The 25,201-nt window shown below is 44.2% G+C and overlaps 2 protein-coding genes across 10 annotated transcripts in view; one reads left to right on the top strand and one right to left on the bottom strand.

Moving 5' to 3' along the window:
• Positions 1-19,453, bottom strand: part of NIPAL3 (NIPA like domain containing 3) — a 50,375-nt gene extending 30,922 nt beyond the window's left edge. For 2 of the 6 annotated variants that reach the window (XM_077296118.1, XM_077296123.1), the window contains exons 1-4: positions 19,344-19,453; positions 15,323-15,564; positions 13,363-13,431; positions 1,206-1,377 (exon numbers count right to left, since the gene is read on the bottom strand). In XM_077296118.1, coding sequence (XP_077152233.1) covers positions 1,206-1,377; positions 13,363-13,431; positions 15,323-15,406 — 325 coding nt within the window. In that variant the 5' untranslated portion in view covers positions 15,407-15,564; positions 19,344-19,453. Of the gene's footprint in view, positions 1-1,205; positions 1,378-13,362; positions 13,432-15,322; positions 15,565-16,160; positions 16,221-19,343 lie in introns of those variants that run through there. The other 4 variants (XM_077296124.1, XM_077296119.1, XM_077296121.1 and 1 more) reach the window with 4 other exon arrangements.
• The window catches only part of STPG1 (sperm tail PG-rich repeat containing 1), a 104,134-nt gene continuing 95,403 nt past the window's right edge, over positions 16,471-25,201 (top strand). Inside the window, exon 1 of one of the 4 annotated variants that reach the window (XM_077296127.1) lies at positions 16,471-16,518. The gene's annotated coding sequence lies outside the window, so the exon portion shown is untranslated. Of the gene's footprint in view, positions 16,519-16,567; positions 16,672-19,513; positions 19,803-25,201 lie in introns of those variants that run through there. The other 3 variants (XM_077296128.1, XM_077296126.1, XM_077296125.1) reach the window with 3 other exon arrangements.

Below are 25,201 nucleotides of genomic sequence, written 5' to 3'. Positions count from 1 at the left end.
TATTACAGGAGACAATGGCTTGAATGGAGTTAGGTGATGTTGGTGTAAGGGGAGTATAACTGTTTGTTATTTTAGAGCAAAAGTGTTTTTGTGTTTTTTTTTTATTTCAAATAAAGGGCTTTATTTTGGCTGTGTGTTTATTTATAATATAATTATAGGATTAGTAATGGAGAGGATATAGACACCGCACTATTACTATCCCGTGGGCTTGATGCCACCAGACAGTACAAAGTTGACATCAACTCCACAAATATTACCCCACTTCCCACCGCTACAGGGCAAGTGGAAAGAGCCGCAGGCAGCTATTTTTAGGCTGGACCAGTATCCAAGGCCCCTTACCAGCCTGAGAATACCAGTGCCTAGGTGTCTGCTTTAGCTTGGCTGGCTGGCAAAATGTTGGGGGGGGGGGGGACCTGACGCCGTTTTTCTTTATTTAAAGAAATGGCGTGGGTACCTCTCTATTCTTGATAACCTGCTTTGCCAACGCTAACAGCTGAGTGTTGCAGCCCACAGCTGTCAGTTTTGCCTGGCTGATTATCAAAAATACAGGGGAACCCACACCATTTTTTTTTTTTTTTATTATTTATTTATAGCGCAGTCTGATGACAAATCCTATCAGCTGCTGCCTGCTCTTGCTGTTATTAACAGCAGAAGGCGTAGGCTGATGGGAGTAGTAGTCCCATCAGCCAATGCCAGTGACCAGAGGTAAGCTTTTTACCTCTGGTCGCAGCTGCAGACTCACGCTGTCATTTGACAGCATGGGAACCACAGCTCTCTGACAGGCGGTAATATTTTTACCGCCGTTCAGAGGCAGTGTTTGCCATGCACATGACAGCATGGCATACACTGGATGTTCAGGCCTCCCATTCAATTGAATAGGGTCTGGGTTCATGTACTGTTCTGGTACCTGAACCAAACTTTTTTTTTTAATTGTTTGACCAAACTCACCGGATCCGCACATCCAGGGGTTCGCCCATCAGTAGTCAACACCTTAGTTAAAATGAGCCCACTGGATTCCCCAAACTATGAAAGTGACTCTTAGGTCCACCAGCACAATATTTGCCTACATACTATATATCCTACAAGGCATCATTAGTATCAGCCCGACACCGACGGAAGAATAGCAGGAACTAATGGAGCAGATATATACTGTACAGTACTTATGGCCAAGACAAGAATGAGCGTTTCTTGCCGAAAGAACTTACCTATGAGAGACACAGCACTGAGGGGCACAATAAGAGACAAAGGAGCAAAGGCATAGGATGAAAACACGGCTACCTCGCCCAATATCATCAATATGAGACCAAGCCACCATGTCTTCGTCTTGAAGTATGAACGAGGGTCTTTGGTTCCAGCCAATCGCACGTGACTGTATTTCTAAGAAGGAGACAAAGTGGTTTATTACGGAATTTCTTCAGATATATTTTCAGTAAACATCTGTCACAGCTGAACATTTCAGATATAGGACGAATCCCTAATTATTCAGGGATCCAATGTCAAAAATATAATGAGAAATTGGCCCCCTCCTGCTGGAACCCCTAGTGGTTAGGTGTAATCTGGCAGTGACACTTCTATGCAGTGCTTATTCACATCGGACAGGTCCACCAAAGTTAGAGAAGCTCTTTGCAACACCTCTCCAAAAGGTATGAGGATGCATTTAGTTTTTATCTCTCAGATTTGCCATTCTTTACAGATACATTATAGAGCAGAGAGTGCTAGTGCACAGCAGGACCAGTCTGGAGATTGGGATGGATGCAACAAAATTACACCACCACTGGAAAGGAGGTGTCAGTGCTGTCAGTGTAAATCCCTATGCCACCTGTCTGCTCAGTCCTCACAGTACATGTTGCTTCATTTTTTATTTTTATAAATCAACAGTACGATGGTAGGTAAGAAACTTTGTAATATATCTTAGTGAATCGTGTCTCTTTCCTTACTTATTAGTCACTCCCTCCACTTAAAGTGAGTTTGTCACACCTGAAAAGGTGTGTTCTCAAGATTAATAGTTATTCCGCATCTACTGGATAGGTAATAACTTTCTAATCATTGGGGGTCCGACCGAGGTAGCCCCTAGTGGTCCCGAGCTTCATAGAGCCAGGTGGAATGGAGTGCAGCACTATATGGGGCCCATAATGTTTGTGCAGCACTATATGGGGCCATAACGTTTGTGCAGCACTATATGGGGCAATAAAGTTTGTGCAGCACTATATGGGGGCCATAATGTTTGTGCAGCACTATATGGGGCCCATAATGTTTGTGCAGCACTATATGGGGCCCATAACTTTTGTGCAGCACTATATGGGGCCATAATGTTTGTGCAGCACTATATGGGGCCATAATGTTTGTGCAGCACTATATGGGGCCATAATGTTTGTGCAGCACTATATGGGGCAAGTGTCTGTATGGGGCCATAATTAACGTTTGTAGGGCACTACAGTATATGGGGCAAGTGTCTGTATGGAGCATCTTATAGGGCCATAATCAAGGTTTGTGCAGCACTATATGGGGCAAATATCTTTATAGAGCATCTTATGGAGCCATAATCAGCATTTGTGCAGCATTATATTGGGCAAATGTGTCTATGGAGCATCTTATGGGGCCTTTATTAACCTTTATGCAGGATTATATGGGGCATATTTTAATATGGAACATCTTATGGGGCCATCATAAACTGTATGGAGCATTATATGGGGCTCCTGATTTAATATGGATATTCAAAAACACTTAACCTACTGATGTCTCAATTAATTTTACTTTTATTGGTATCTATTTTTACTTTTGACATTTACCGGTAGCTGCTGCATTTCACAGCCTAGGCTTATACTCGAGTCATTAAGTTTTCCCAGTTTTTTGTGGCAAAATTAGGGGGGGTCGGCTTATACTGGGGTCAGCTTATACTCTAGTATATACGGTACCTGTTCTCTGCATCTGTTTCCCAACATGTGCAGGATTTTAGCCAAAACACCACTAACAAGAATGTACTAAACACCATCAACCATAATGTGGGTGGGGTGCTGCTCAGTCTAATATTGTGGAGCACCAACCAAAGTGCACGAGCACCTAGTTTGCCACATTAACCACACAGATGCTGTTTTTGGTCACCTTACATTAAAAAATAAACAACAAAAAAATCAATTAAAAGTAATCAAAAAGTCCCATGAATCCTTTTTCACCATAAACTATAACTATTTAGTATGAATCCATTGTCCACAACAACCTGAATTACCGTGTAACGTTAACTTTAACAAGTTATTTAACCTTCCCATGAAACGTTGGAGAAAAAAAAGACAATTTGTAGCACTTTTTTTTGTTTATCTAGCCTCCCAAGATGTTATAAAAGGTGATCAAAACATCCCAAGTACCTCAAAATTCTTTCAATAAAAAGTAGAACCCATCTCTAAAATAAGTAATTATAAAACTCCATCAACACAAACATAAAATCCTCCTAGAATATGGCAACACAAAAATCATCTTTTAAAGTTTTTTTTTTTAATTTTTCAAAAATAGGAAAACGCCAGTAAAGAAAACACCACAAATTCAGTATTTCCATACGGACCTGTAGAAAGAAAAAAACCCCGTGAAAAATGCCATTTATACCTGATGGCTAATGGAATCAAAAATAAACTGTGGGCAAAAAAATATTTAGCACTTTTTATCATCTACTGCACATTAATTTCTGTAAGACACTTTGCGAATCGAAATGCTTACTACACCCCATTATGAATACCTTATGATGTGCAATTTACAAAATGAGGTCACTTCTGAGTTTTTTCATTCGTTATTTCACCACACGGCCTTTGCGATTGTCAACCAATGATTTTTAAATCCCCAAAATTGGGCATATAGAGCTTTAAAGGGGATAGGTCATAAGGTTTTTGATATGTAATCTGAGGGCAGCTGAGGTTAGGGCTGAGACACAGATTTCAGAAATGTATCACTTATTAGGCTGTGTGCCGCTTCCATACAATGAAGGTTTTATCACCAGGACATTATCACTGCCTGGCCTACAAGCCATGTGAGCCCTGGTCCAACCATGCCCCTTCCTATGAGAAACACCTCACTGTCATTAGACAATGTACATAAAAAACTGTGTTGTTGGGGTTAACTTTTGAGTTCTGTTACATCTAAAAGTCTGATTGTGTCACAACTGCTGTATCTAGTAATCTAAGTGATATATCACTGGAATGATAGTCTCTTTCTCTACATTTTACTTATCAGAGATGAGCTAGCAAAATCCTGCTGACAGATTCCCTTTAATTCCTTTGCCCTGTCATTTACTCAGCTAAAAGATTAGGGCCACATGTAGTGTATTCACCAAACCAGGAAAAAGAAAATAATTAGAGAACTGCCATCGCTCAGTGGCACAAACTGGGCATAACATATCGAGAGAAAAAAAGAAGTTAAAAAAAAAAAAAATCAGAATTACTGTAATAAGTAAAAGCATTTCAGCTACTGTTACCTAAAATGACAAATTAGAAAACTGGACCACAACCAAGGGTTAAATACGTCAAGTGCTAATGAATGTCCTTCCAATAAAACATCAAGGCCGGTTTCACATGTCTGACATTCATGGACATGTCCAGACATAATGGGTCATACACAGACCATAAATGTTGGAAACCGGCCTAACCCTGACCCCCTTCATTCTGGCTTGGGCAGAACCTGCCATGGAGCCATCCACAACCTGTCTCCTCCATACATCTGTGACCGTGTCTCCCGGTACTTACCTACACGCAATCTTCGATCCTCTCAAGATCTCCTTCTCTACTCCCCTCTCATCTCTTCTTCCCATAACCGCATCCAAGACTTCTCCCGCGCATCCCCCCTACCCTGGAACTCTCTACCCCTACACATCAGACTCTCGCCTATCGTGACACCTTCAAAAAGAACCTGAAGACTCACCTCTACCGACAAGCCTACAGCCTGCAGTGATCCTCAACCTACTGAACTGCCGCACAACCAGCTCTACCCTCTCCTAGTGTATCCTCACCCAACCACTGTAGACTGTGAGCCCTCGCGGGCAGGGTCCTCCCTCCTTATGTACCTGTGTGCCTTGTTTTTTGCTCATGTTTAATGTATGTCTATATTTGCCCCCTTTTTCACATGTAAAGCGCCATGGAATAAATGGCGCTATAAAAATGTATAATCATAAAATAATGGAGGTACTATAAGTGGACAGTATTGAAGTGTATTGTTTGGGGCACTGTGACTACTGTGACCTGAGGGACTGTAGCATGGGACAAGCTAGCTAGAAGGCCATATCTTTCTAAGGCCGGGGTCACACTTGCGTGTGCAGTGCGAGAAACTCACATGAATCTCTCGCATCAATACCCGGCACTGCCGCCGGGACTCGGGACTGGAGCAAGTGCCGGCGGTAGTGCCAGGTATTGATGCGAGTTTCTCGCATTGCACACGCAAGTGTGACCCCGGCCTAATCAAGACTGTTGGAAGGATGCTAACATATTTCAGCTTTGATCAAGCTGGGATTACTTGAGTGGACAACGTGTGGTTCTACTTCTTGGTGGGGGGTGGCCACAACACGGGCACTGACTGAATGGCGTTTATAGAAGGCTGACTGCTGCAGGGGGCAATGACTGCATTTGGTACTTTAACATGGGGCAATGACTGTGAAAAAAAACATCTGCAGACAGAATGAAACGAATACTCAGCAGTTTACATCTGCAGATTTTTGTTTTCAGAAGCAGATACTATTAAAAAAATTGAAACGTGTTCCTTATCCGCAGTAACACATGACTCATGGCACACAAGGTAAGTTTTACTAGTAAGTTGAGTGACGCAGCCTCTGAAAAAGTGTGAAATGAAAGATCTCCAAGTGGTACACATCCCAAGGAAAGATCAAAGGCAATAATTATATATGAATGGACTTTCTGGGTGTTCTGGCACACACCTTGGTGGTTTCCATGCAATCCATTGTCTGCAGTAATGCAAGAACCTTTGATTAATCGATTATTTACAATGTACTTTGGACTTTATCCTAGAGACATGGAAGACTGTGCACATGACAAAAGGAAAGGCCAGGCTGAATTCATACATGCAATGTGTGTTTGGTATATGCACCGTGACATGTCTGACCTGCCAAAGTAAGGAGACTTACAGGCCATGTAATGCTTCTCTGTGAAAAGAACTATGCAAAATTGCCTCTTCAGAGAGGAAAAGGACTTAAACTCTATTATAAACCTACTGGATGTTGCAGCACGGTGGCTCAGTTGTTAGCACTGCAACTAACAAATGAGCCACCAATGACAACACCTGCAAGGAGTTTCTATGTTCTCCCCGTGTTTGCGTGTTTCCACCACTTCAAAGACATACAGATAGGTAACAGATTGTGAGCCACAATGGGGACAGAGATAAGAATGTATGCAAAGCACAGTGGAATTAATGGCGCTCTCTGAGTGACTTAAATGAGTAAATAAATATGTAACAATCCTAAAAGTCAATATCGACCATTTAACGAGCCTTGCCACATGACTCGGGATAAAAGCCAAACCAGAATCTCTATTTGCAGACACGTGTTTCGGGGTGTTGTCTCTCCTCAGTGCAAAAATGAGATGTGATTTAGCTGTATGAGAGGCCTCTGACTGGGGACTAAAGGGTTAACAATTCTCCTCGTGAAGAGTGACATGCCAAGGTAATGAGACTTTTAGACCATGCAATGGTCCTTTGGGAACTCAAATATGCAAATTGCCTCTTCAGAGAGGAAGAGGACTTGAACTCTAGTGCCACCTATTCAAGCGAGTCCAAGTCTTCTTCCTCTCCGAGGAGGCAATTTACAGAGTTTATGCCCAAGGAATGCTTCCAGCCCATACATTAAACCTGTACATAGGACCTCCCTTTCATCTAACAGAGGCCAAAAGAGTGACTGTGTAGCCAATATACCATTTGTTAAAGGGATTTCCTCACTTTCAGGAAAGTGGACCCCAAGTGCTGTAAGTACTTACCCTCCTTGGGTCTGGCGCCAGCTACCCACAGCGGCTCAAGTCTTTGCAGTTTTTCTGTAGCGGTAACATCATGCTGAACACCTCACATCACTGTGCAGACAATCACTGAGCTCAGCAGCTGTGTGGAAATAGATAACACAGGCTGCTGAGCTCAGTAAGTGACTACAGCATGGATTCATGCTGCCGATGTGGCGTCACCCCTACAGCCAAGACGCTGCAGGGAGCAAACACTGGACTCAGATAGCGTGAGTAACTGCTCCATTTCTTCTTATACAGCATTTGGGTCCACATTCCTGAAAGGGGAAAACTCCTTTAAGCAGGCCATAGTGCAGTCTGGTACACAATTCCATATAGAGGAATGCCAAGCCTATGGGTGACATACGACGCTCTATGGCTATACATCTAGAAGTACTTCCTGCATATACCTAATTAGGACTTCAACTCACCCTTTTTATGGTGGCTCAGAGTGCAATTAATCTTTGCTTCTCCTTTTGATCCACTGAAAAAAACAAATCTGAATTTGTTGATGACCCTGAGTAGCTGAAGGGGGATATCTTAGGGTACCGTCACACATTGAAATTTTCATCGCTGCGACGGCACGATTCGTGACGTCGCAGCGTCGTATAATCATCGCTCCAGCGTCGTAGACTGCGGTCACACGTTGCAATCACGGCGCTGGAGCGATGCCGAAGTCCCCGGGTAACCAGGGTAAACATCGGGTAACTAAGCGCAGGGCCGCGCTTAGTAACCCGATGTTTACCCTGGTTACCAGCGTAAACGTAAAAAAACAAACAGTACATACTCACCCGTCGGTGTCCTTCAGGTCCCTTGCCGTCTGCTTCCTGCTCTGAGTGCAGCCGTACAGTGAGAGCAGATCGCAGCACCGCTGCGCTCTGCTCTCACTTTCCGGCCGGCACTCAGAGCAGGAAGCAGACGGCAAGGGACCTGAAGGACACCGACGGGTGAGTATGTACTGTTTGTTTTTTTTACGTTTACGCTTGTAACCAGGGTAAACATCGGGTTACTAAGCGCGGCCCTGCGCTTAGTTACCCGATGTTTACCCTGGTTACAAGCGAAGACATCGCTGGATCGCTGTCACACACAACGATCCAGCGATGTCAGCGGGTGATCAAGCGACGAAAGAAAGTTCCAAACGATCTGCTACGACGTACGATTCTCAGCAGGGTGTCTGATCGCAGTAGCGTGTCAGACACAGCGATATCGTAACGATATCGCTAGAACGTCACGAATCGTAACGTCGTAGCGATGGAAATTTCAATGTGTGACGGTACCCTTACAGATTGTTAGAGAGGATGTGGCCGTGGATCGGATATCTGGGCACCGGTTCTTATAAGGTGTCATTCTATGTATGAGAATATTGTCACATTAGAGAAGCTTAAGAATCACATTTCGTATCAATCTAGTAACTAAAAGTGGCAGAGATTAAAGATTTTTGTGGGGAATTTCAATACCTAACAGACCGGACATTCAGCGTCTCCCACTCACACACCACCTCCTCACCTCGCCCCCTCTCTGTCGGAGTCCCACAAGGTTCAGTCCTTGGGCCCCTGCTCTTCTCCATTTACACCTTTGGCCTGGGACAGCTCATAGAATCTCATGGCTTTCAGTATCACCTCTATGCTGATGACACACAGATCTACATCTCTGGACCAGATATCACCTCCCTACTAACCAGAATCCCTCAATGTCTGTCCACTATTTCATCCTTCTTCTCCGCTAAATTTCTGAAACTTAACATGGACAAAACAGAATTCATTATCTTTCCCCCATCTCACGTGACCCCCCCAACGAACCTATCCATTACAGTAAATGGCTGCCCACTCTCCCCAGTCCCACAAGCTTGCTGCCTCGGGGTTATCCTTGACGCTGATCTCTCCTTCAAACCACATATCCAAGCCCTTTCCACTTCCTGCCGACTTCAACTCAAAAATATTGCACGAATCCGTTCATTCCTCAACCAAGAATCTGCAAAAACCCTAGTCCATGCCCTCATCATCTCTCGTCTTGACTACTGCAACCTCCTGCTCTGTGGCCTCCCCTCAAACACTCTCGCACCCCTCCAATCTATTCTAAACTCTGCTGCCCGACTAATCCACCTGTCCCCCCGCTATTCTCCGGCCTCTCCCCTCTGTCAATCCCTTCACTGGCTCCCCATTGCCCAGAGACTCCAGTACAAAACCCTAACCATGACGTACAAAGCCATCCACAACCTGTCTCCTCCTTACATCTGTGACCTCGTCTCCCAGTACTTACCTACACGCAACCTCCGATCCTCACAAGATCTCCTTCTCTACTCCCCTCTTATCTCCTCTTCCCACAATCGTATACAAGATTTCTCTCGCGTATCACCCCTACTCTGGAACCCTCTACCACAACACATCAGACTCTCGCCCACCATCGAAACCTTCAAAAAGAATCTGAAGACCCACCTCTTCCGACAAGCCTACAACCTGCAGTAACCACCGATCAACCAACCGCTGCACGATCAGCTCTATCCTCACCTACTGTATTCTCACCCATCCCTTGTAGATTGTGAGCCCTCGCGGGCAGGGTCCTCACTCCTCCTGTACCAGTTATGACTTGTATTGTTCAAGATTATTGTACTTGTTTTTATTATGTATACCCCTCCTCACTTGTAAAGCGCCATGGAATAAATGGCGCTATAACAATAAATAATAATAATAATAATACGTTCTCGTTGCATCCAGACCTGGCTATGGACAGTACATTACTAATGTAGTCAACTACGGACTGCTGTGGTCACACGTTATTGCAATAGATCGGAAAGAGTAGCAGAGACCTTGTAGTCCCGCAGCCCAGGAGCCAGAGAGAATTGCTTGTGTAAGTACATAGAACACTTTTGTTATTTTAAGCCCAAGAGACAAATTTCCAGAAAACCATTTTATCTTCTGTGAACCCATGTATTGATTTATCCATAACGGGATCTATGCCGAGATAACTACCTGCATAAATAACGATTAATAAATGGAAAAATGGATCTGACGTAACAATTACATTTTCAAAACCACAAGTCATTTTTTTTACATTAATATTATTGATATAAGCAGTCATTTTCTTTTGTATCCTGCAGTGTAAACTCTATTTCAGAGAACAATATGGTTTATCTAAACTCAAACACGATATGAACAGTCAACAATATTAAAAAAAAAAAAAAAAGAAATAAAAAAAATTAGTGGGAAAGTAAACATATTGTGCCAGTTATTAATGTATGAACCAACAGAATGTTGGTCTTGAAAGTCAAGAACAAGTGCAGAAAACGGCAATCTCCAATATCTGCCATCCATCCACATCATAATTGCTAGAGCTCAAGAAGCGAAGATCTATGTTGGTGATTTTACAATTAATATTAAGTCCAGACTCCATTCGTATCCTGAAAATTGAGATTCCAGATGGCCCTTATATTGCACAGAACCGGGACCGTTCTGGTAAAACACTTTATAGGTCTGCAAAGTGTTAAGTTTCCCAACCACTCATCAGCCCTATCAAAAATCCAGTACTGTGGATACTAAGCAGCAGATCAATTATGAAATGCTATATCAGAAAAGCTCATCTAAGGCATAATTGATTAAATAAATATATATATATATATATATATATATATATATATATATATATATATATATATATATATATATATATATATATATATATATATATATACACACACACAGTACAGACCAAAAGTTTGGACACACCTTCTCATTTAAAGATTTTTCAGTATTTTCATGACGGTGAAAATTGTACATCCACACTGAAGGCATCAACACTATGAATTAACACATGTGGAATTATATACTTAACAAAAAAGTGTGAAACAACTGAAAATATGTCTTATATTCTAGGTTCTTCAAAGTAGCCACCTATTGCTTTGATGACTGCTTTGCACACTCTTGGCATTCTCTTGATGAGCTTCAAGAGGTAGTCACCGGGAATGGTTTCCACTTCACAGTGTGCCCAGTCAGGTTTAATAAGTGGGATTTATTGCCTTATAAATGGGGTTGGGACCATCAGTTGTGTTGAGCAGAAGTCTGGTGGATACACAGCTGATAGTCCTACTGAATAGCCTGTTAGAATTTGTATTATGGCAAGAAAAAAGCAGCTAAGTAAAGAAAAACGAGTGGCCATCATTACTTTAAGAAATGAAGGTCAGTCAGTCCGAAAAATTGGGAAAACTTTGAAAGTGTCCCCAAGTGCAGTTGCAAAAAACATCAAGCGCTACAAAGAAACTGGCACACATGAGGACCGCCCCAGGAAAGGAAGACCAAGAGTCACCTCTGCTTCTGAGGATAAGTTTATCCGAGTCACCAGCCTCAGAAATTGCAGGTTAACAGCAGCTCAGATTAGAGACCAGGTCAATGCCACATAGAATTCTAGCAGCAGACACATCTCTACAACAACTGTTAAGAGGAGACTTTGTGCAGCAGGCCTTCATGGTAAAATAGCTGCTAGGAAACCACTGCTAAGGACAGGCAACAAGCAGAAGAGACTTGCTTGGGCTAAAGGACACAAGGAATGGACATTAGACCAGTGGAAATCTGTGCTTTGGTCTGATGAGTCCAAATTTGAGATTTTTGGTTCCAACCACCGTGTCTTTGTGCGACGCAGAAAAGGTGAACGGATGGACTCTACATGAATGGTTCCCATCGTGAAGCATGGAGGAGGAGGTGTGATGGTGTGGGGGTGCTTTGCTGGTGACACTGTTGGGGATTACTAGATGGTGGCTCGATTCTAATGCAACGCGTAGGGCAATGGGAATACTCGGTACCGGGTCCTTCGTCTGCTCTGGGGATGTCACGGTGGCCCGACCCGGACCGTGGCCCAAGTGAGGGGACGTCCACTTGATTAGGTGGTGCTGTTGTTTGTAGTAGTTGTTTGTACGGTGTTCGTGACGCCACCTGTGGTATTCGGTCAGGATGACCGACGCTGCTTAGGGATCCGCTGGGGTGATGTTATGGTAGCTAGATTGTATACCTTCCCACAGGTGAAGTATGTCCCCAGGGCTTCCCAGTAAGGTAGATGGTGATGGTGTAAGTCGCAGTAAATAACGAGGACACAAGGTTGCTGTCTCTTTACCTTTTACTGTAGACTTCAGCGTCCACAATCCAGAGCACTGCTAACAGGGCTGGCTGAATCCGGCCGGTCCGAAGGCACATCCAGAGTTCCCTTTGCAGGTGGAAATCTGTAGCCTTCCTACTAGCGCCTGTGTGTTGTAGTATTTCCCTGCTGAGCACCACGGGATAGTCCTCACAACTGTCGTGTATGGTTCTGATATTCTCTCTCCGTCCCCCAGATGGTATGGATAGAATGACCCGTATGACGGGGTAGGCCTGGAGCTATTTTATAGGGACCCTAGAGACGCCCCTCTCCCACAATTTGCCTCCGTTGTCTTCATTAGGTATTAAAGTTGAGCAGCCAACTTGGAATTAACTGTCCTGCCGTAGTTCAAAGTAACACGTAGAGCCAATTACTCCCTCGGTGTTCCGGCCACCGGCTACGCGCCTCAGAAGGAGGCCGCCGATCTCGGGGCAGACCCTCCTCCCGGTGTTATCTCCTTGTGCTGTGATCTCGTTTCTCACTGTCCACAATATACTTTGCTTCGTGTCCTTTCTTAGGATGCTGCCGCAATGAAGTGCAGGAGCAGTTCCGTAACGTTCTAACTCTCGCTCTGTCTAGGTCAAGATCCCACCACTGACAGGGACCTCTGTCTGCAGCTCAGATGTTCCTCCTTCTCCCCGTCTGCCTGACAGGTCTTCCCGGGGTCAAACCCAGTAGCGTTCTGCCTAACTTCCTATCCAACCCACCAGTTTTACCCGTGTGTGAGGAGTGGCCTAATACATAGCACCTTTGCTCCCCCTGGTGGACTGGAGTGTGAAGTGTAGTGTGTGACTGTTATACCTGGTCAGGTGAACTCCTTTAGTACCATCAGACGTAACATCACTCCCCCTGGTGGAAGAGCGACATTACTGCAACGACCAGGACTCTGCACTAATGCATCGGGTATTCTAGAATATGTATGCGTAGTGTATAGCACAGCCCACGCTTGACTTTTTTCCCCGTTTTCCAGTACACGATATGGTAAAATAAATGGTGCCTTTCAAAAGCACAACTTGTCCCACAAACAAGCCCTCACATGGCCATAATAATAATAATAATAATTTTTATTTATATAGCGCCAACATATTCCACAGCACTTTACAATTAAATATTGACTTACAAAATAACAAAGTTATAGCTCTGGGAAGAAGGGGAGCAAAGAAACGGAAATGCAAAAACAGAAATACCCCTTGTCCTTGGGGCTAAGATATAACAACAATCCAGGCATGTCGTTCTTCCTTCCAGGACCTTTTCATTAATTCCTTACCTGGAGGTTGAGTCCAATACTAATAAGAAGATGTCCGAAAATAGCCAGCAGAGATCCAATGAGATTGTCCTGAAAAACACATATAGGAAAACAGTTATTGGGTAAGACTTGAACACATCTCACAAAATGTCCTGATACTTGAGTACATTTAGCAAGAATCCAGAGTCATATAGGAGACATGTGTTATATCCTGAAGAAGTAGTGTGTCATCTTCGAAACGCTTCGATAATTTAGTACAGTGTGCTATTCATCAATCCATCAGCAGTGCAGAAAATCCACATTTTTTTCCTCCATCTACATAGGAGATGAAGGCGTATGTAAAGAAGCTGACATTTTTAACTTAGATCAAAGACTGAGCATATGTCAGAGTAAATACGTGGGGATGTCTGTATACCATAAGGTCATCAGAATAAACACATTTTAAAACTCCCATATGGTTGTGTTCTCTGGTGAAGGAAAGGGTACTCCGGTCCAAGTAAATTATTACTTAGCCACTAGATATCTGTGTGTTTTTATAGGTTATCCTATCAGAACCATAGATGGGAAAAGATCGTCGGGAGCATCGGTGACCTGCTGCCCCATTCAACTTCTCCTGACTATGGCCTTACGGTCAGAGAAGAACGGGGGGACAAAAGGCCCCTATTCTGGTGGCAAATAAAAACCCCATTGGTGTAGGCCTCAGATTTTTTTTGCAGTGCGTGCACAAGATTTTTAAAAATTTTTTTACTCCCACAGCTGCTGTAATATGCAGAAAAAGACTGAAAAGTTTTCTGGACACGAATCCAAGAAGTCAGCTTTAACAAGGCTTGCTCCTTCCTACTATGCACCATTTCTATGCAATTTTCAGGAGGAAAAAGCTTCAGGATGTCTTTTATCCCAAAGCCTCATTTTTGAGTTTTTTTTGTGACAACTTTGGCCGCCCATATTGGGAGACCATTCAGTCTAGCTGAGCAGCTGCGAAGATGCTGGTGGGGACATAACTCTTGAACTAGTCACCTCGTCCCTGTCCATGTTCTCTACTATGCTTTTTTCTGAAATACTGCAGCGTCAGAGTAAGGCAACGTGTAGCATTTTGCAAGCGTAATTAGCTTGCAGAATGCAAGCGTTTTCCAAGCGATCTGTAGCATCGCTTGGAAAAATGATTGACAGGTTGGTCACACTTGTCAAACATAGTGTTGAAGAAGTGTGACCAATTTTTTACTATCGATGCTGCCTATGCAGCATCAATAGTAAAAAGATACAATGTTAAAAATAAAAAAAATAAAGAAAGAAATCATGATATTCTCACCGTTCGGCAGCCCCCGCAGCCTTCCCGATCCTCGGGATGCTCCCGTTCCCAGTGATGCCTTGCGACAATGACCCCATATGACGTAGCATCACGCAAGACCGCTACGTCATAACAGGTCATTGTCGCAAGGCATCACTGGGAACAGGAGAGTCGCTAAGGCCTGCGCTGGATCTGGGGCCGCCAGAAGGTGAGTATATAACTATTTTTTATTTTAATTCTTTTTTTAGGGCCTGGAGGGGAGTCTCCTCTCCTCCACATCTGGGTACCATCCGCACATGATCCGCTTACTTTACGCATGGTGGGCATAGCCCCATGTGGGAAGTAAGCGGATCAATGCATTCCTATGTGTGTGGAATCCCCGCGAGTCCGCACAAAGAATGAGCATGCTGCGTATTTTTCCGCGATGCGATTCCGCCACGGAAAAATACGCAGCATTAGCACAGCATTGCGGAATCCCATTGAATTTAATGGGTTGTGTTGTGTATGCATTTTCGTGGCGAAAAAAAGCGGCAAAAACGCATACAATCCACAAAGTGTGCACATAGCCTAAAAGATATACCGTAGGTTTGTAATACAGGAGCCGCCCTCTGATTCATGCCGTGGTTCTAGCAGCATGAATCTGCTGACAGGATCCCTGTGGACATATTATAAATCCTATATTATGTGACTTACCTTGTATGAGAAGTAGTTGGGAGAAGGTATTTCCCCAGTGGTCAGTTTTTCCACCTGAATGGAAGGGACAGTAGCTTTCTCCATTTTTCATTTAGTTTTTTTTCTTGCCTAATGCATCGTAAGGGCCAGTCTTGGAACATGTATCCCAGGTATCAAGCACAAGGGCCACACCAGCCTTTTCATCATAAGTTCTTCATTTATAGCAATAACATGAGGCCCAAGATGGAAGCTTTTCCTAGAAACTGACCAGATTAAAAGTAAATTTTACCTTTATATCAAAAACTAATTAAAGGGAATTTGTCAGTACGATCAACCCTCCTAAGCAGTCTATATAGACATGTAGATCACAGGAAGCCAAATAAAATGATACCTTGATATCTGTGATTCAATGTCTTATTACAGAGGTATCCAAATATTTCCTAATTTGTAAATGAGCTATTAAGATCTATGGGCCGAACACAGATCTGCATAAGAATCGGCTTATTTTATATTGAAGGGAGTATTACCAGTGTGAGACATGTAAATCAAGAGAGCAGACTGTCAGTCATTACATGTCTCACACTGGTAATGCCCACTTTCATCTAAAATAAGCTCTGGAGGCAGAGTCTCAGGAAGATCTATGTCTGGCCCATAGATCTTACCAGCTCATTTACATATAAGAAAAACGTGGATATCTCAGGAATAAGACATCAGATATCAAGGTATTATTTTATTCAACTTCCTAGGACATACATGACTATATAGACGGCGTAGGAGGGTTGACCCTGCTGGCAGATTCCTTTTAAACTTTCGTTAAAGATTTAGGAAATTATTGAGTCAAAAAAATTGTCCCACTTACATAGAATGGAGATGTCTGTAATTTTTATCGTAGGTACACTACAACTGTGAGAGACAGAATCTAAAAATAAAATCCAGAAAATAACATTCTATGATTATTAAATAATTAAATTGCATGTGTCGCACCCCAGAAGTTCAGGTACCACAGTGGTATTGCCTTCCTCTCGGGGAGGGTAATGCCATGCCTGGAGACAGGAGGAATCCCTTTGGCAGGTAACCTTACATGCAACACATTCTGACTCCAGGCCAGAAGGGGGAGCTGCTCTCTCTGGTCGGGAGGATGAGTCAGTTGCTGAGCAGTTGCTGGGCAGACAAGCAGACAGTTGACAGTTGGTAGCAGACGGCGAAGGAGCACAGAGGTACTTAGGAGCTAGAGAAAGACTGCTACTGGGCCTCTCTAAGCTGAGCGCAGAAACCGGGTACTGAGAGCCCGAGGCTGAGGGCGACTGCAAGCCCCACGGCAGAACCGGAGGGCAGGAAACTAAAAGGGACTTGCCCACATAATACCTGAGGTACAGCAGCAATCAAGAGTCCAGAGTCACCGTGAACAGAGACCCCAAAGAGAAGGCTCAAGTTGCCTACCGTGCAGGTGCTGTCCCTGGACAGGGAAGAAAGAGGGCCTTGTTAGAGAGCTACAGGCAGCAAGGGACCACAAACCAGCGCATAGTGGAAGGCTCCCAAACTGACCTGTCAAGGGGATTCCCACCTGTCTTCAGGCTGCCTGTACTCCATCTATACCTTTTACCGGTACCCTGGACTGAGGCTGATTACCATCTCAGTAAACCAGGTATAGGTGCAGCACCATCGCCCCCAGAGGACCCCTTTAAGCAGCATCGGTCACCTCTGACCGAGAACCACAGGTGGCGTCACAAACTGTCCTTATTTCCACAACCCCTTTAAAGACCGTCCCTTTTATTTGGGCGCACAGGGCCACGGACCGAGTCGCTGCCACCATGACCACCCCTTTAATTGCGACCGGACCCGGTACCGAGTACCCCACGGCCCTGACGGGCAACTCACATGAAATACGTAATTAAGAAGCCCTCCTACTCGGTCCTCATTACCTGTATTAATTGCACATGTTTGAACTCATTACCTATATAAAAGACACCTGTCCACACAATCAATCACACTCCAACCTCTCCACCATGGCCAAGACCAAAGAGCTAAGGACACCAGGGACAATATTGTAGATCTGCACAAGGCTGGGATGGGCTACAGGACAATGGGCAAGCAGCTCAGTGAGAAGGCAACAACTGTTGGCACAATTATTAGAAAATGGAAGAAAGACAAGGTGACTGTCATGCAAGATTTCACCTCGCGGGGTAAGAATGATTCTGAGAAAGGTCAGGAATCAGCCAAGAACTATATGGGAGGACTTGGTCAATGACCTGAAGAGAGCTGGGACCACAGTCTCAACATTACCGTAACACACTACTCCATCATGCATTAAAATCCTGCAGGGCACGCAAGGTCCCCCTGCTCACTCCAGCACATGTCCAGGCCCGTTTGAAGTTCACCAATAACCAGCTGGATGATCCAGAAGAGGCATGTTAGAAGGTCACGTGGTCAGATGAGACCAAAATAGAACTTTTAGGTATGAAATCCACTTGCCGCGTTTGGAGGCAGAAGAAGGATGAGTACAACCCCAAAACCACCATCCGAACAGTAAAGCACGGTGAGGGAAACATCATACTTTGGGGGTGCTTATCTGCAAAGGGGACAGGACAACTGCACCGTATTGAAGGGAGGATGGATCGGGCCATGTATCGCAAGATATTGACCAACAACCTCCTTCAGTAAGCAACAGTATTAAAGATGGATCGTGGCTGGGTCTTCCTGCAAGATAACGACTTGAAACACACAGTCAGGGCAACTAAGCAGTGGATCTATAAGAAGCATTTCCAGTCCTGGAGTGGCCTAGTCATTCTCCAGACCTGAACCCATAGAAAATCTTTGGCGGGAGCTGAAACTCAATGTTGCCCAGCAACAGCTCTGAAACCTGAAAGATCTGAAGATCTTTACTGCTGCCGTGTGTGCAAACTTGGTCAAGAGCTACAGGAAACGTCGGACCTCTGTAATTGCAAACAAAGGTTTCTGCACCAAATATTAAGTTTTATTTTTCTATTGTATCATACTTATTTCATGCAATAAAATGCAAATTAATTTTGGAAAAATCATACAATGTGATTTTCTGGATTTTTTTTTTTTTAAAGATTTTGTCTCTCACAGTTGAAGTGCACCTTTGATAAAAATTACAGATCTCTCCATTCCTTGTAGGAGGGCAAAACGGCAGTGTATCAAATACCAATCCTAAGCCTGATCCTAGGAAACAAAAATTAGCTACATGCTAGTAAATATTCCCCAATCAGCTTAGTAGCTAATACCTGTAGACATGGTGAGAAGAGCGTATGTGCAGATGCTTCACAAGGACACCGCGACGAAGCTGCAGAGGCGGTGAAACGCGCGTCGGGGTGTCCTTGTGAGGCAGCTGCACGTACACTCTTCTCACCATGTCTACAGGTATTAGCTAAGATGATTGGGGAATATTTACTAGCATGTAGCTAATTATTGTTTCATAGGCTCAGTGTAATGATTTCTGATGGGAAGCATTACGTGTTAACCTATGGATACTTACGTATTATTGATGGCTGTATTGGTACATGACAAGTTTTAATGCTGGGTTATGCACTGTTCTAGGGCTGTGGAGCGGATATTTATAATATATATATACCCCACTAGTTCTGTGTTATTGTTAATAACCAGCATTACATGTCCATTATTGGGTGAGTTATACGTGTGCTGCTGTAGTCTCTTGTTCTGCGTCCCAGAATATTGTAATCCATATTTGTTAATGTTGTTTATGAACTGTTCTATAATGGAATAGACTTTGATATTATGTATTGAAGATTATTGGATCATTGCTCCTTTTTCGTACTATGGTAGTTGTAAAATGACTACAGGGGTCACACATGCAGGTAATGAGATGAGCCAGCTCCTCCACACTGTCCAGCACACGCCAAGGACAGGCTGGCACGGCTTCCTGTCAGCTGCCCATGTCACCAGTGACTTCCTGCCATGCCTGGCCCCCACCACACAGGCTGCTGCCCATTACAGTATGCCCACACTAGCTACAGACCATTCTCCACCCGTAACCACCTTATACGCTACACATCCCACTCACCTGTCCTCTTCCTGCGGCTGTGCCTCTATTGCCCAGCACACTCTCCTGGCTTTCTCCTGATTGGGTATTAAGGCTGTCACTCATCTTCACGAGCAGCAGGTTAGTGGTCAGAGAGGGCCAGGGGCTGCGCCTATTGGTGCAGAATAGCAAGTGGGCGGGAAAAAACTTGGGCGGGGATCCAGGAAGTAGCAACAAGGCGTGGAGTTGGCGATTTTCTGGCAGAACAAGTCGTGCAGTGACGTCATCGCTGTACTACCTGAGCGCTGTAATGAGGGCAGCCCGGGGCACGTGACCTGGCTACGTAAGATCTGCGCTGACGTTTGTGCTCGTCGCTGCAGCTGGGTGTAGTAAGATGGAGGGGGCGGCGCAGAAGTGAACTGGTTAAAGGGTTGCTAAGCAACCGGTGTACATAGTTGTGCTGCCATGAGGTGACTGAGATTGCGCTGCACAGAGAGCAAGGCAAGTGTTCCTCGGCACAGCTGTGGGGCTATGTATTAGGTGGGCACTGTACAGTGTGGCAGCCATAGAGGGGTCCCAGCTGTGGGATGGCAGACACTGGGCGTCACCTTCCCAGAGCTGCTGACGTCATTGTAGCAGGTGGCGAGGATTGGCAGGTCTGCCATGGAAGGAAGTGGTGCTATTGTCTGAAGAGGGTCCCACATGGCAGACCCCCAAATACAATGTTCCGTGGTCCAAGATTGTATAGTGGGGACGGCTACTGACAAGGGGACAGCCACCTGGTTACTAGGAGACAGCGCCAGAGGGTGGCAGATGGGGGGCCGCGGGGATTGGCTACGGCCTGAGGGTGCCCCCTACAAGAGGTCCCACCGGCCAGTATGAGATGACAGACGCTATTTCCATCTTGTACATTTCTGGCATATCCGCCGGATGCACAGAGTGTCAAGTAGATGCGGTGCCAGTGATTGGACGCCACCTGTCCAGACATCGGGGTCCCAGCGCACACTGCAGTCAGTAGAAGGGCAGAATTGTCAGTTGTGTGGGAATGGCGACCACCTCCCCCACTGACTACAGTGTGCGATGGGACCCCGATCTCCACATACATCCCTATCTACTATACATTATGGGGTATCATATGGATAAGCCATGAGTCTACCTGATATTTGGCTTTGGGGTCAACTACCTTCAAGTTCTGAAGCTAATGCTAGATGCTATTGAATTCAGGGTGTTTAGGATGAGCTGGTTCCTTCCTCTGGAGTAGCCAGGCTGAGACTCAGTGAATCTTGTATTTTAGATGTCTACATTTGGGGGCTCTGCTAGTGTCCATATCATCCGGGGTACAGGCTCTCTGACGAGGCTGAAGTTGGTTTCTTATTCGTCAGTTTATTTTCTTTTTTTATAGGTTTAACAACAAAAAATAAGCATCACAATAGTAACCTACAATGCAGCGAGGTGCCCTGATGTGAATTACAATTAACAGCTACAAAAATTATAAAACTGACACAAAAATGGTCGTCAAAGTGGGCACCGAAGGGCATTTATCAAATTGTTAAATGACTTTGGGCCACTGATATCACACTGCAGACATATAGAACAGGGAGCCCCACATGAAAACCAGGTCTCTCCAGCCTGGACCAAATGGGTTCTGGGCATCAGAACTGGCATCTAAGTGGGTAAACAGCCCATTTTCACAGATTTGAATAATTAGCTGATATTTTTAAGGGATTAAATTACATCTAAGTATTCTTACTGTGATTTCAGTGGCCCAAAGTCATTTAACCCCCTTAAAGGGAATCTGTCACCTCATTTTTGGCCTGTAAGCTGCGGCCACTGCCATCAGGGGCTTATCTACATCATTCTGTAATGCTGTAGATAAGCCCCCAATGTAACCTGAAAGATAAGAAAAACAAGTTAAATTATACTCACCCAGGGGCGGTCCGGTGCGGTCTGGTCCGATGGGCTTCTGTCACGGATCCTGCACAGGCGTACGTATTTGCCCTGTTGTCATGTAGATTTGGCATGAGAAAACAATTGCTGCATGATAGTATGATGTGAGTGCATCTGATAATCGGATCATGCACACTCATACAAGTCTATGAGTGTGTGTAAAACATCGGACTGCACTCTCATATCCACGGACTCAGACAATGTTATGTTCTCTACACCTGTGCAACCCTTTGGCTGTTATGACCTGCTGTGAGAGAGATGCATAGTCCAACACCAGATTCTGCAGTTCATTAATATTCTTGTGTTTGCTTACTTTTATCTCCTTTTTTAAATGTCCACTCCAGAATCTTACAGGGCTTCTTTTGAGACCCAGCCATGGTGGACTTTGATGTGTGTTTGGGATCATTGTCCTGTGTGAAGGTCCAATGATGCCTAAACTTTAGCTTCCTCACAGAACGGATGACTTTTTCTTCGAGAATACTTCCTGACACTTTATTGAAGCAATCTTGCCCACTACACGTTGCAGGATTCCAATGTCAGAAGAAGTAGAGAAGTCTCGGAGCATCACTTTCATAGATCTAAAAAGATCCAGTCTTGTTTTATCGCTCAACAAAACAGTATCCCAGAACTTCTGTGGCTTATTCATATGGGTTTGAGCATATTGGAGCTTAATATTTTTGTGCTTTTGGGTCAGTATCATCAGTGATCAGTGGATCATCTTGAAGTCCAGCCATTGAGACCTTCAGCACTTTGTGCTAACTCAAACCTCAGTGCCTGCTTCCACCAAATCTTGCTTCCGGTCCTTTGCAGTCTCCCGACAGTTTTTGACAACCTGGCTCCTCAGGAAACTGGTGGCAGCTGGAGATAACTTCCCTTTTCTGCCACATCCAGGTATTGTAGCCAATGCCCCTTTTAAAGCAATAGTATAGGATGGAAAACAAGCAGGTGGGAAGGTGCACTTACAGTAATTGTTTGGCTACGTCACGGTGCACCAAGGGCCTCTGCTTTGTCAACACAGAATGATGATCCAAACCGAGTCCCTTTAACATTGAACATGTGATATATGCTCCAAACTGTATATTAGGGAACATCTAATACCTGTTATCTTTTTGTGGTCTTTATCTTGTTTGTAAAAGGCAATGGTCTCTTCTTAAGATTTTGGATCACACTGTTGACAACCAACATTAGTGAACTGGAGGTCATTACCCATGATGAATGGGCCAAATGCCTTAGGAATACTGCCAGCAGCTTGTTTCTGGTTATACATCATGTTTACAGCAGGTCATATCGGTCAAAGGTGCTCTACTTAGGACTAAAGTCGCCCGTCATGGTGGGGTTAAATAATTCTGAGTTTGTATGGAGAAACATTGTTCTTGCCTCATTGGTTTATTGGAAGCAGCAGGAAGTTTGTAAATGTTGCTAATAATTTTAATTTGCAATAGAACATTAATAATTTTGATTGCAATTTTTTATATTTTTTAAAGAATCCTTGAAATGTATCAGTTTTTGCACTGACCAATCGGCCTCGTTTATAAGCTAATACTTTCTGTTCTATACAGATCACTTCTCATTAGGTATCTTTTTATCATCTCTGGCTGGATTACAATAAAAACTATCATCTTTGTATATTCACAATATGGGATAGACACATTAGTAAACGCTATCAGTAGCTAGTTTTAATTAGTACATCATATACATCGATACATTTAAAGGGAGCCTATCACGTCAGAGAATGCTATACACCTGCAGATCTTGGGTTAATCTTCTGTCAAATAGCATTACAAAGCTGTCTAGCCGTATTACGTGACTTCCAGGAGAAAATGAACTCTATTCCTCCCAGGAGCCGCCGGCTTTCAGTCATGCAGGCGTGCTTGCGCATCTACAGTAAGAACGCCCTAGCGTTTGTATGCCACTCAGCTCTGCTGTACGTCAGTACATAGGTGACTGACAGTCAAAATTCCAGGGTGTTCTTACAGCCACTGCTTTCAGTATTTTGAGTGGAAACTGAACGCGCTCCAGCACGCCTGTATGACTGAAAGCTGGTGACTCTCAGGAAGAATAAAGTTAATTTTCTCTTGGAAGCCGCCATTTCAGTAAGGCGACTGAGCACCCTTCTAGTACTATTTACCAGCAGATTAACCCCATAATTGCAGGTTAGCAGCCTTATCCGACTTCATAGTTTCCCTTTAAGTGTGTATATTTTCATGCAACCACATTATTCAAGTTCTTTATTTTTCTTTTTCCACTTGAAAAGATTTTAGGTAGATGGTTTTATGTGATGTGACAGGTTCCCTTTCTACTCCAGATTTTTTATTCCATCTATGCGGGTGACATCAGCATTGTTATGGTTCCATCTTAGGCTACTTTCACATTAGCGTCGTTCGACGAACGTCGCAATGCGTCGTTATGTAGAAAAAACGCATCCTGCAAAGGTGCCCGCAGGATGCTTTTTTTTCTCCATAGACTTTCATTAGCGACGCATTGCGACGGAGTGCCACACGTCGCAACCGTCGTGCGACGGTTGCGTAGTGTTTTGGCGGACCGTCGGCACAAAAAAAGTTACATGTAACATTTCTTTGTGCGTCGTGTCCGCCATTTTCGACCGCGCATGCACATCCGAAATTCTGCCCCCTCCTCCCTGGACATTACAATGGGGCAGCAGAAGCGTCGTAAGACTGCTTCCGCTGCCCACATCGGGCATTACTTTCACAACGCGCGTCGGCACGTCGGGCTGACGCATAGCGACGGCCTTGTGCCGACGCTAGTGTGAAAGAAGCCTTAATTGTACTGATCGCGGAAAATGCTAGTAGAATATAGTGTTGTTTTGTGATCTTTGGGCCCCTTATATCAGCTCCACAAACAAATGGCTATATAAACATCCCAACATAAATATATACTCCTTACCTAAAGAAATCAAGACCAAAACACAGACCAAAACCCCTTGAATAAATACAGACCCTCAGCAGTCCTATACATTAAAACCGTGTCAATACCAGCCCTGTAAACTATAACCCCAAATGGCTCATTCAGATGTATGCTATTTTCTTGTACGAGAAAAACTGTCTGAATTTCACCCATATTTGGTCCAAGTTTCATCAGGTTTTTTCCTATCAAACAGTCTGTGAAAAAAGGTCAGCTCACAGACTTTTTCGCTGATCAATATCGGACAAGTCTTGGTGACTTTAGTGCTGACCACTCGATCCGAGGAAAAAGTTGGACATATAAACTACCTCAGCCTGCGCTCTAAATAAATAATTGAAAAAAAAAAACAGCGTGGGTTCTCCTGTATTTTTGATAACTAGCCAGGCAAAAATGAGAGCTGCCGGCTGCAACCCTCAGCTGTCAGCGTTAGGAAGGGTGGTTATGAAGAATAGAGGGGTCCACACGCTGTGTTTATGTAATTATTTAAATAAATCCTATTAAAAAACTGTGTGGGGGGGCCCCCTCATTCCCATTCTGGTAAGGGGCCCCAGCCTAAAAATAGCAGCCACCCAGAAAAAGCACGTTTATTAGATGCGCCAATTCTGGCGATTTGCCCGACTCTTCCCACTTGCCCTGTGGAGGTGACAAGTGGGGTTTATATTTGTGGGATTGATGTCACCTTTGTATTGTCCGGTGACATCAAGCCCATGGCTTAGTAATAAAGAGGCATCTACAACATAAGGCCACATTTCTCATGGCACTTTTCTTGTGTTATTACCTAAATGTACTAACTTGGCCTGATGACCTCCCTCCCATCCTGCACATCTGGGACATTATTAATCAGCATTTGCTAAGGGCGCTGCCAGCAGCAGATCTTGATTATTTCTGGGTGCAATCAGAGTGGTAGAACAATCCTCAGACAACCATTAATAACCTCACTGATAGCATGACAAGTTGTGTAAGTGCGGGGATTTCTGTGTGGCGCTTATACTGGATGCTGAATAAATTGAGATCTTTTGAAATAATTTTGC

Source organism: Ranitomeya variabilis, chromosome 3 (assembly GCF_051348905.1).
Source record: "Ranitomeya variabilis isolate aRanVar5 chromosome 3, aRanVar5.hap1, whole genome shotgun sequence".
NCBI classification, from domain to species: domain Eukaryota; kingdom Metazoa; phylum Chordata; class Amphibia; order Anura; family Dendrobatidae; genus Ranitomeya; species Ranitomeya variabilis.
Note: the sequence above shows the minus strand (reverse complement) of the source record. Positions and strands in the feature narration are given on the sequence as shown.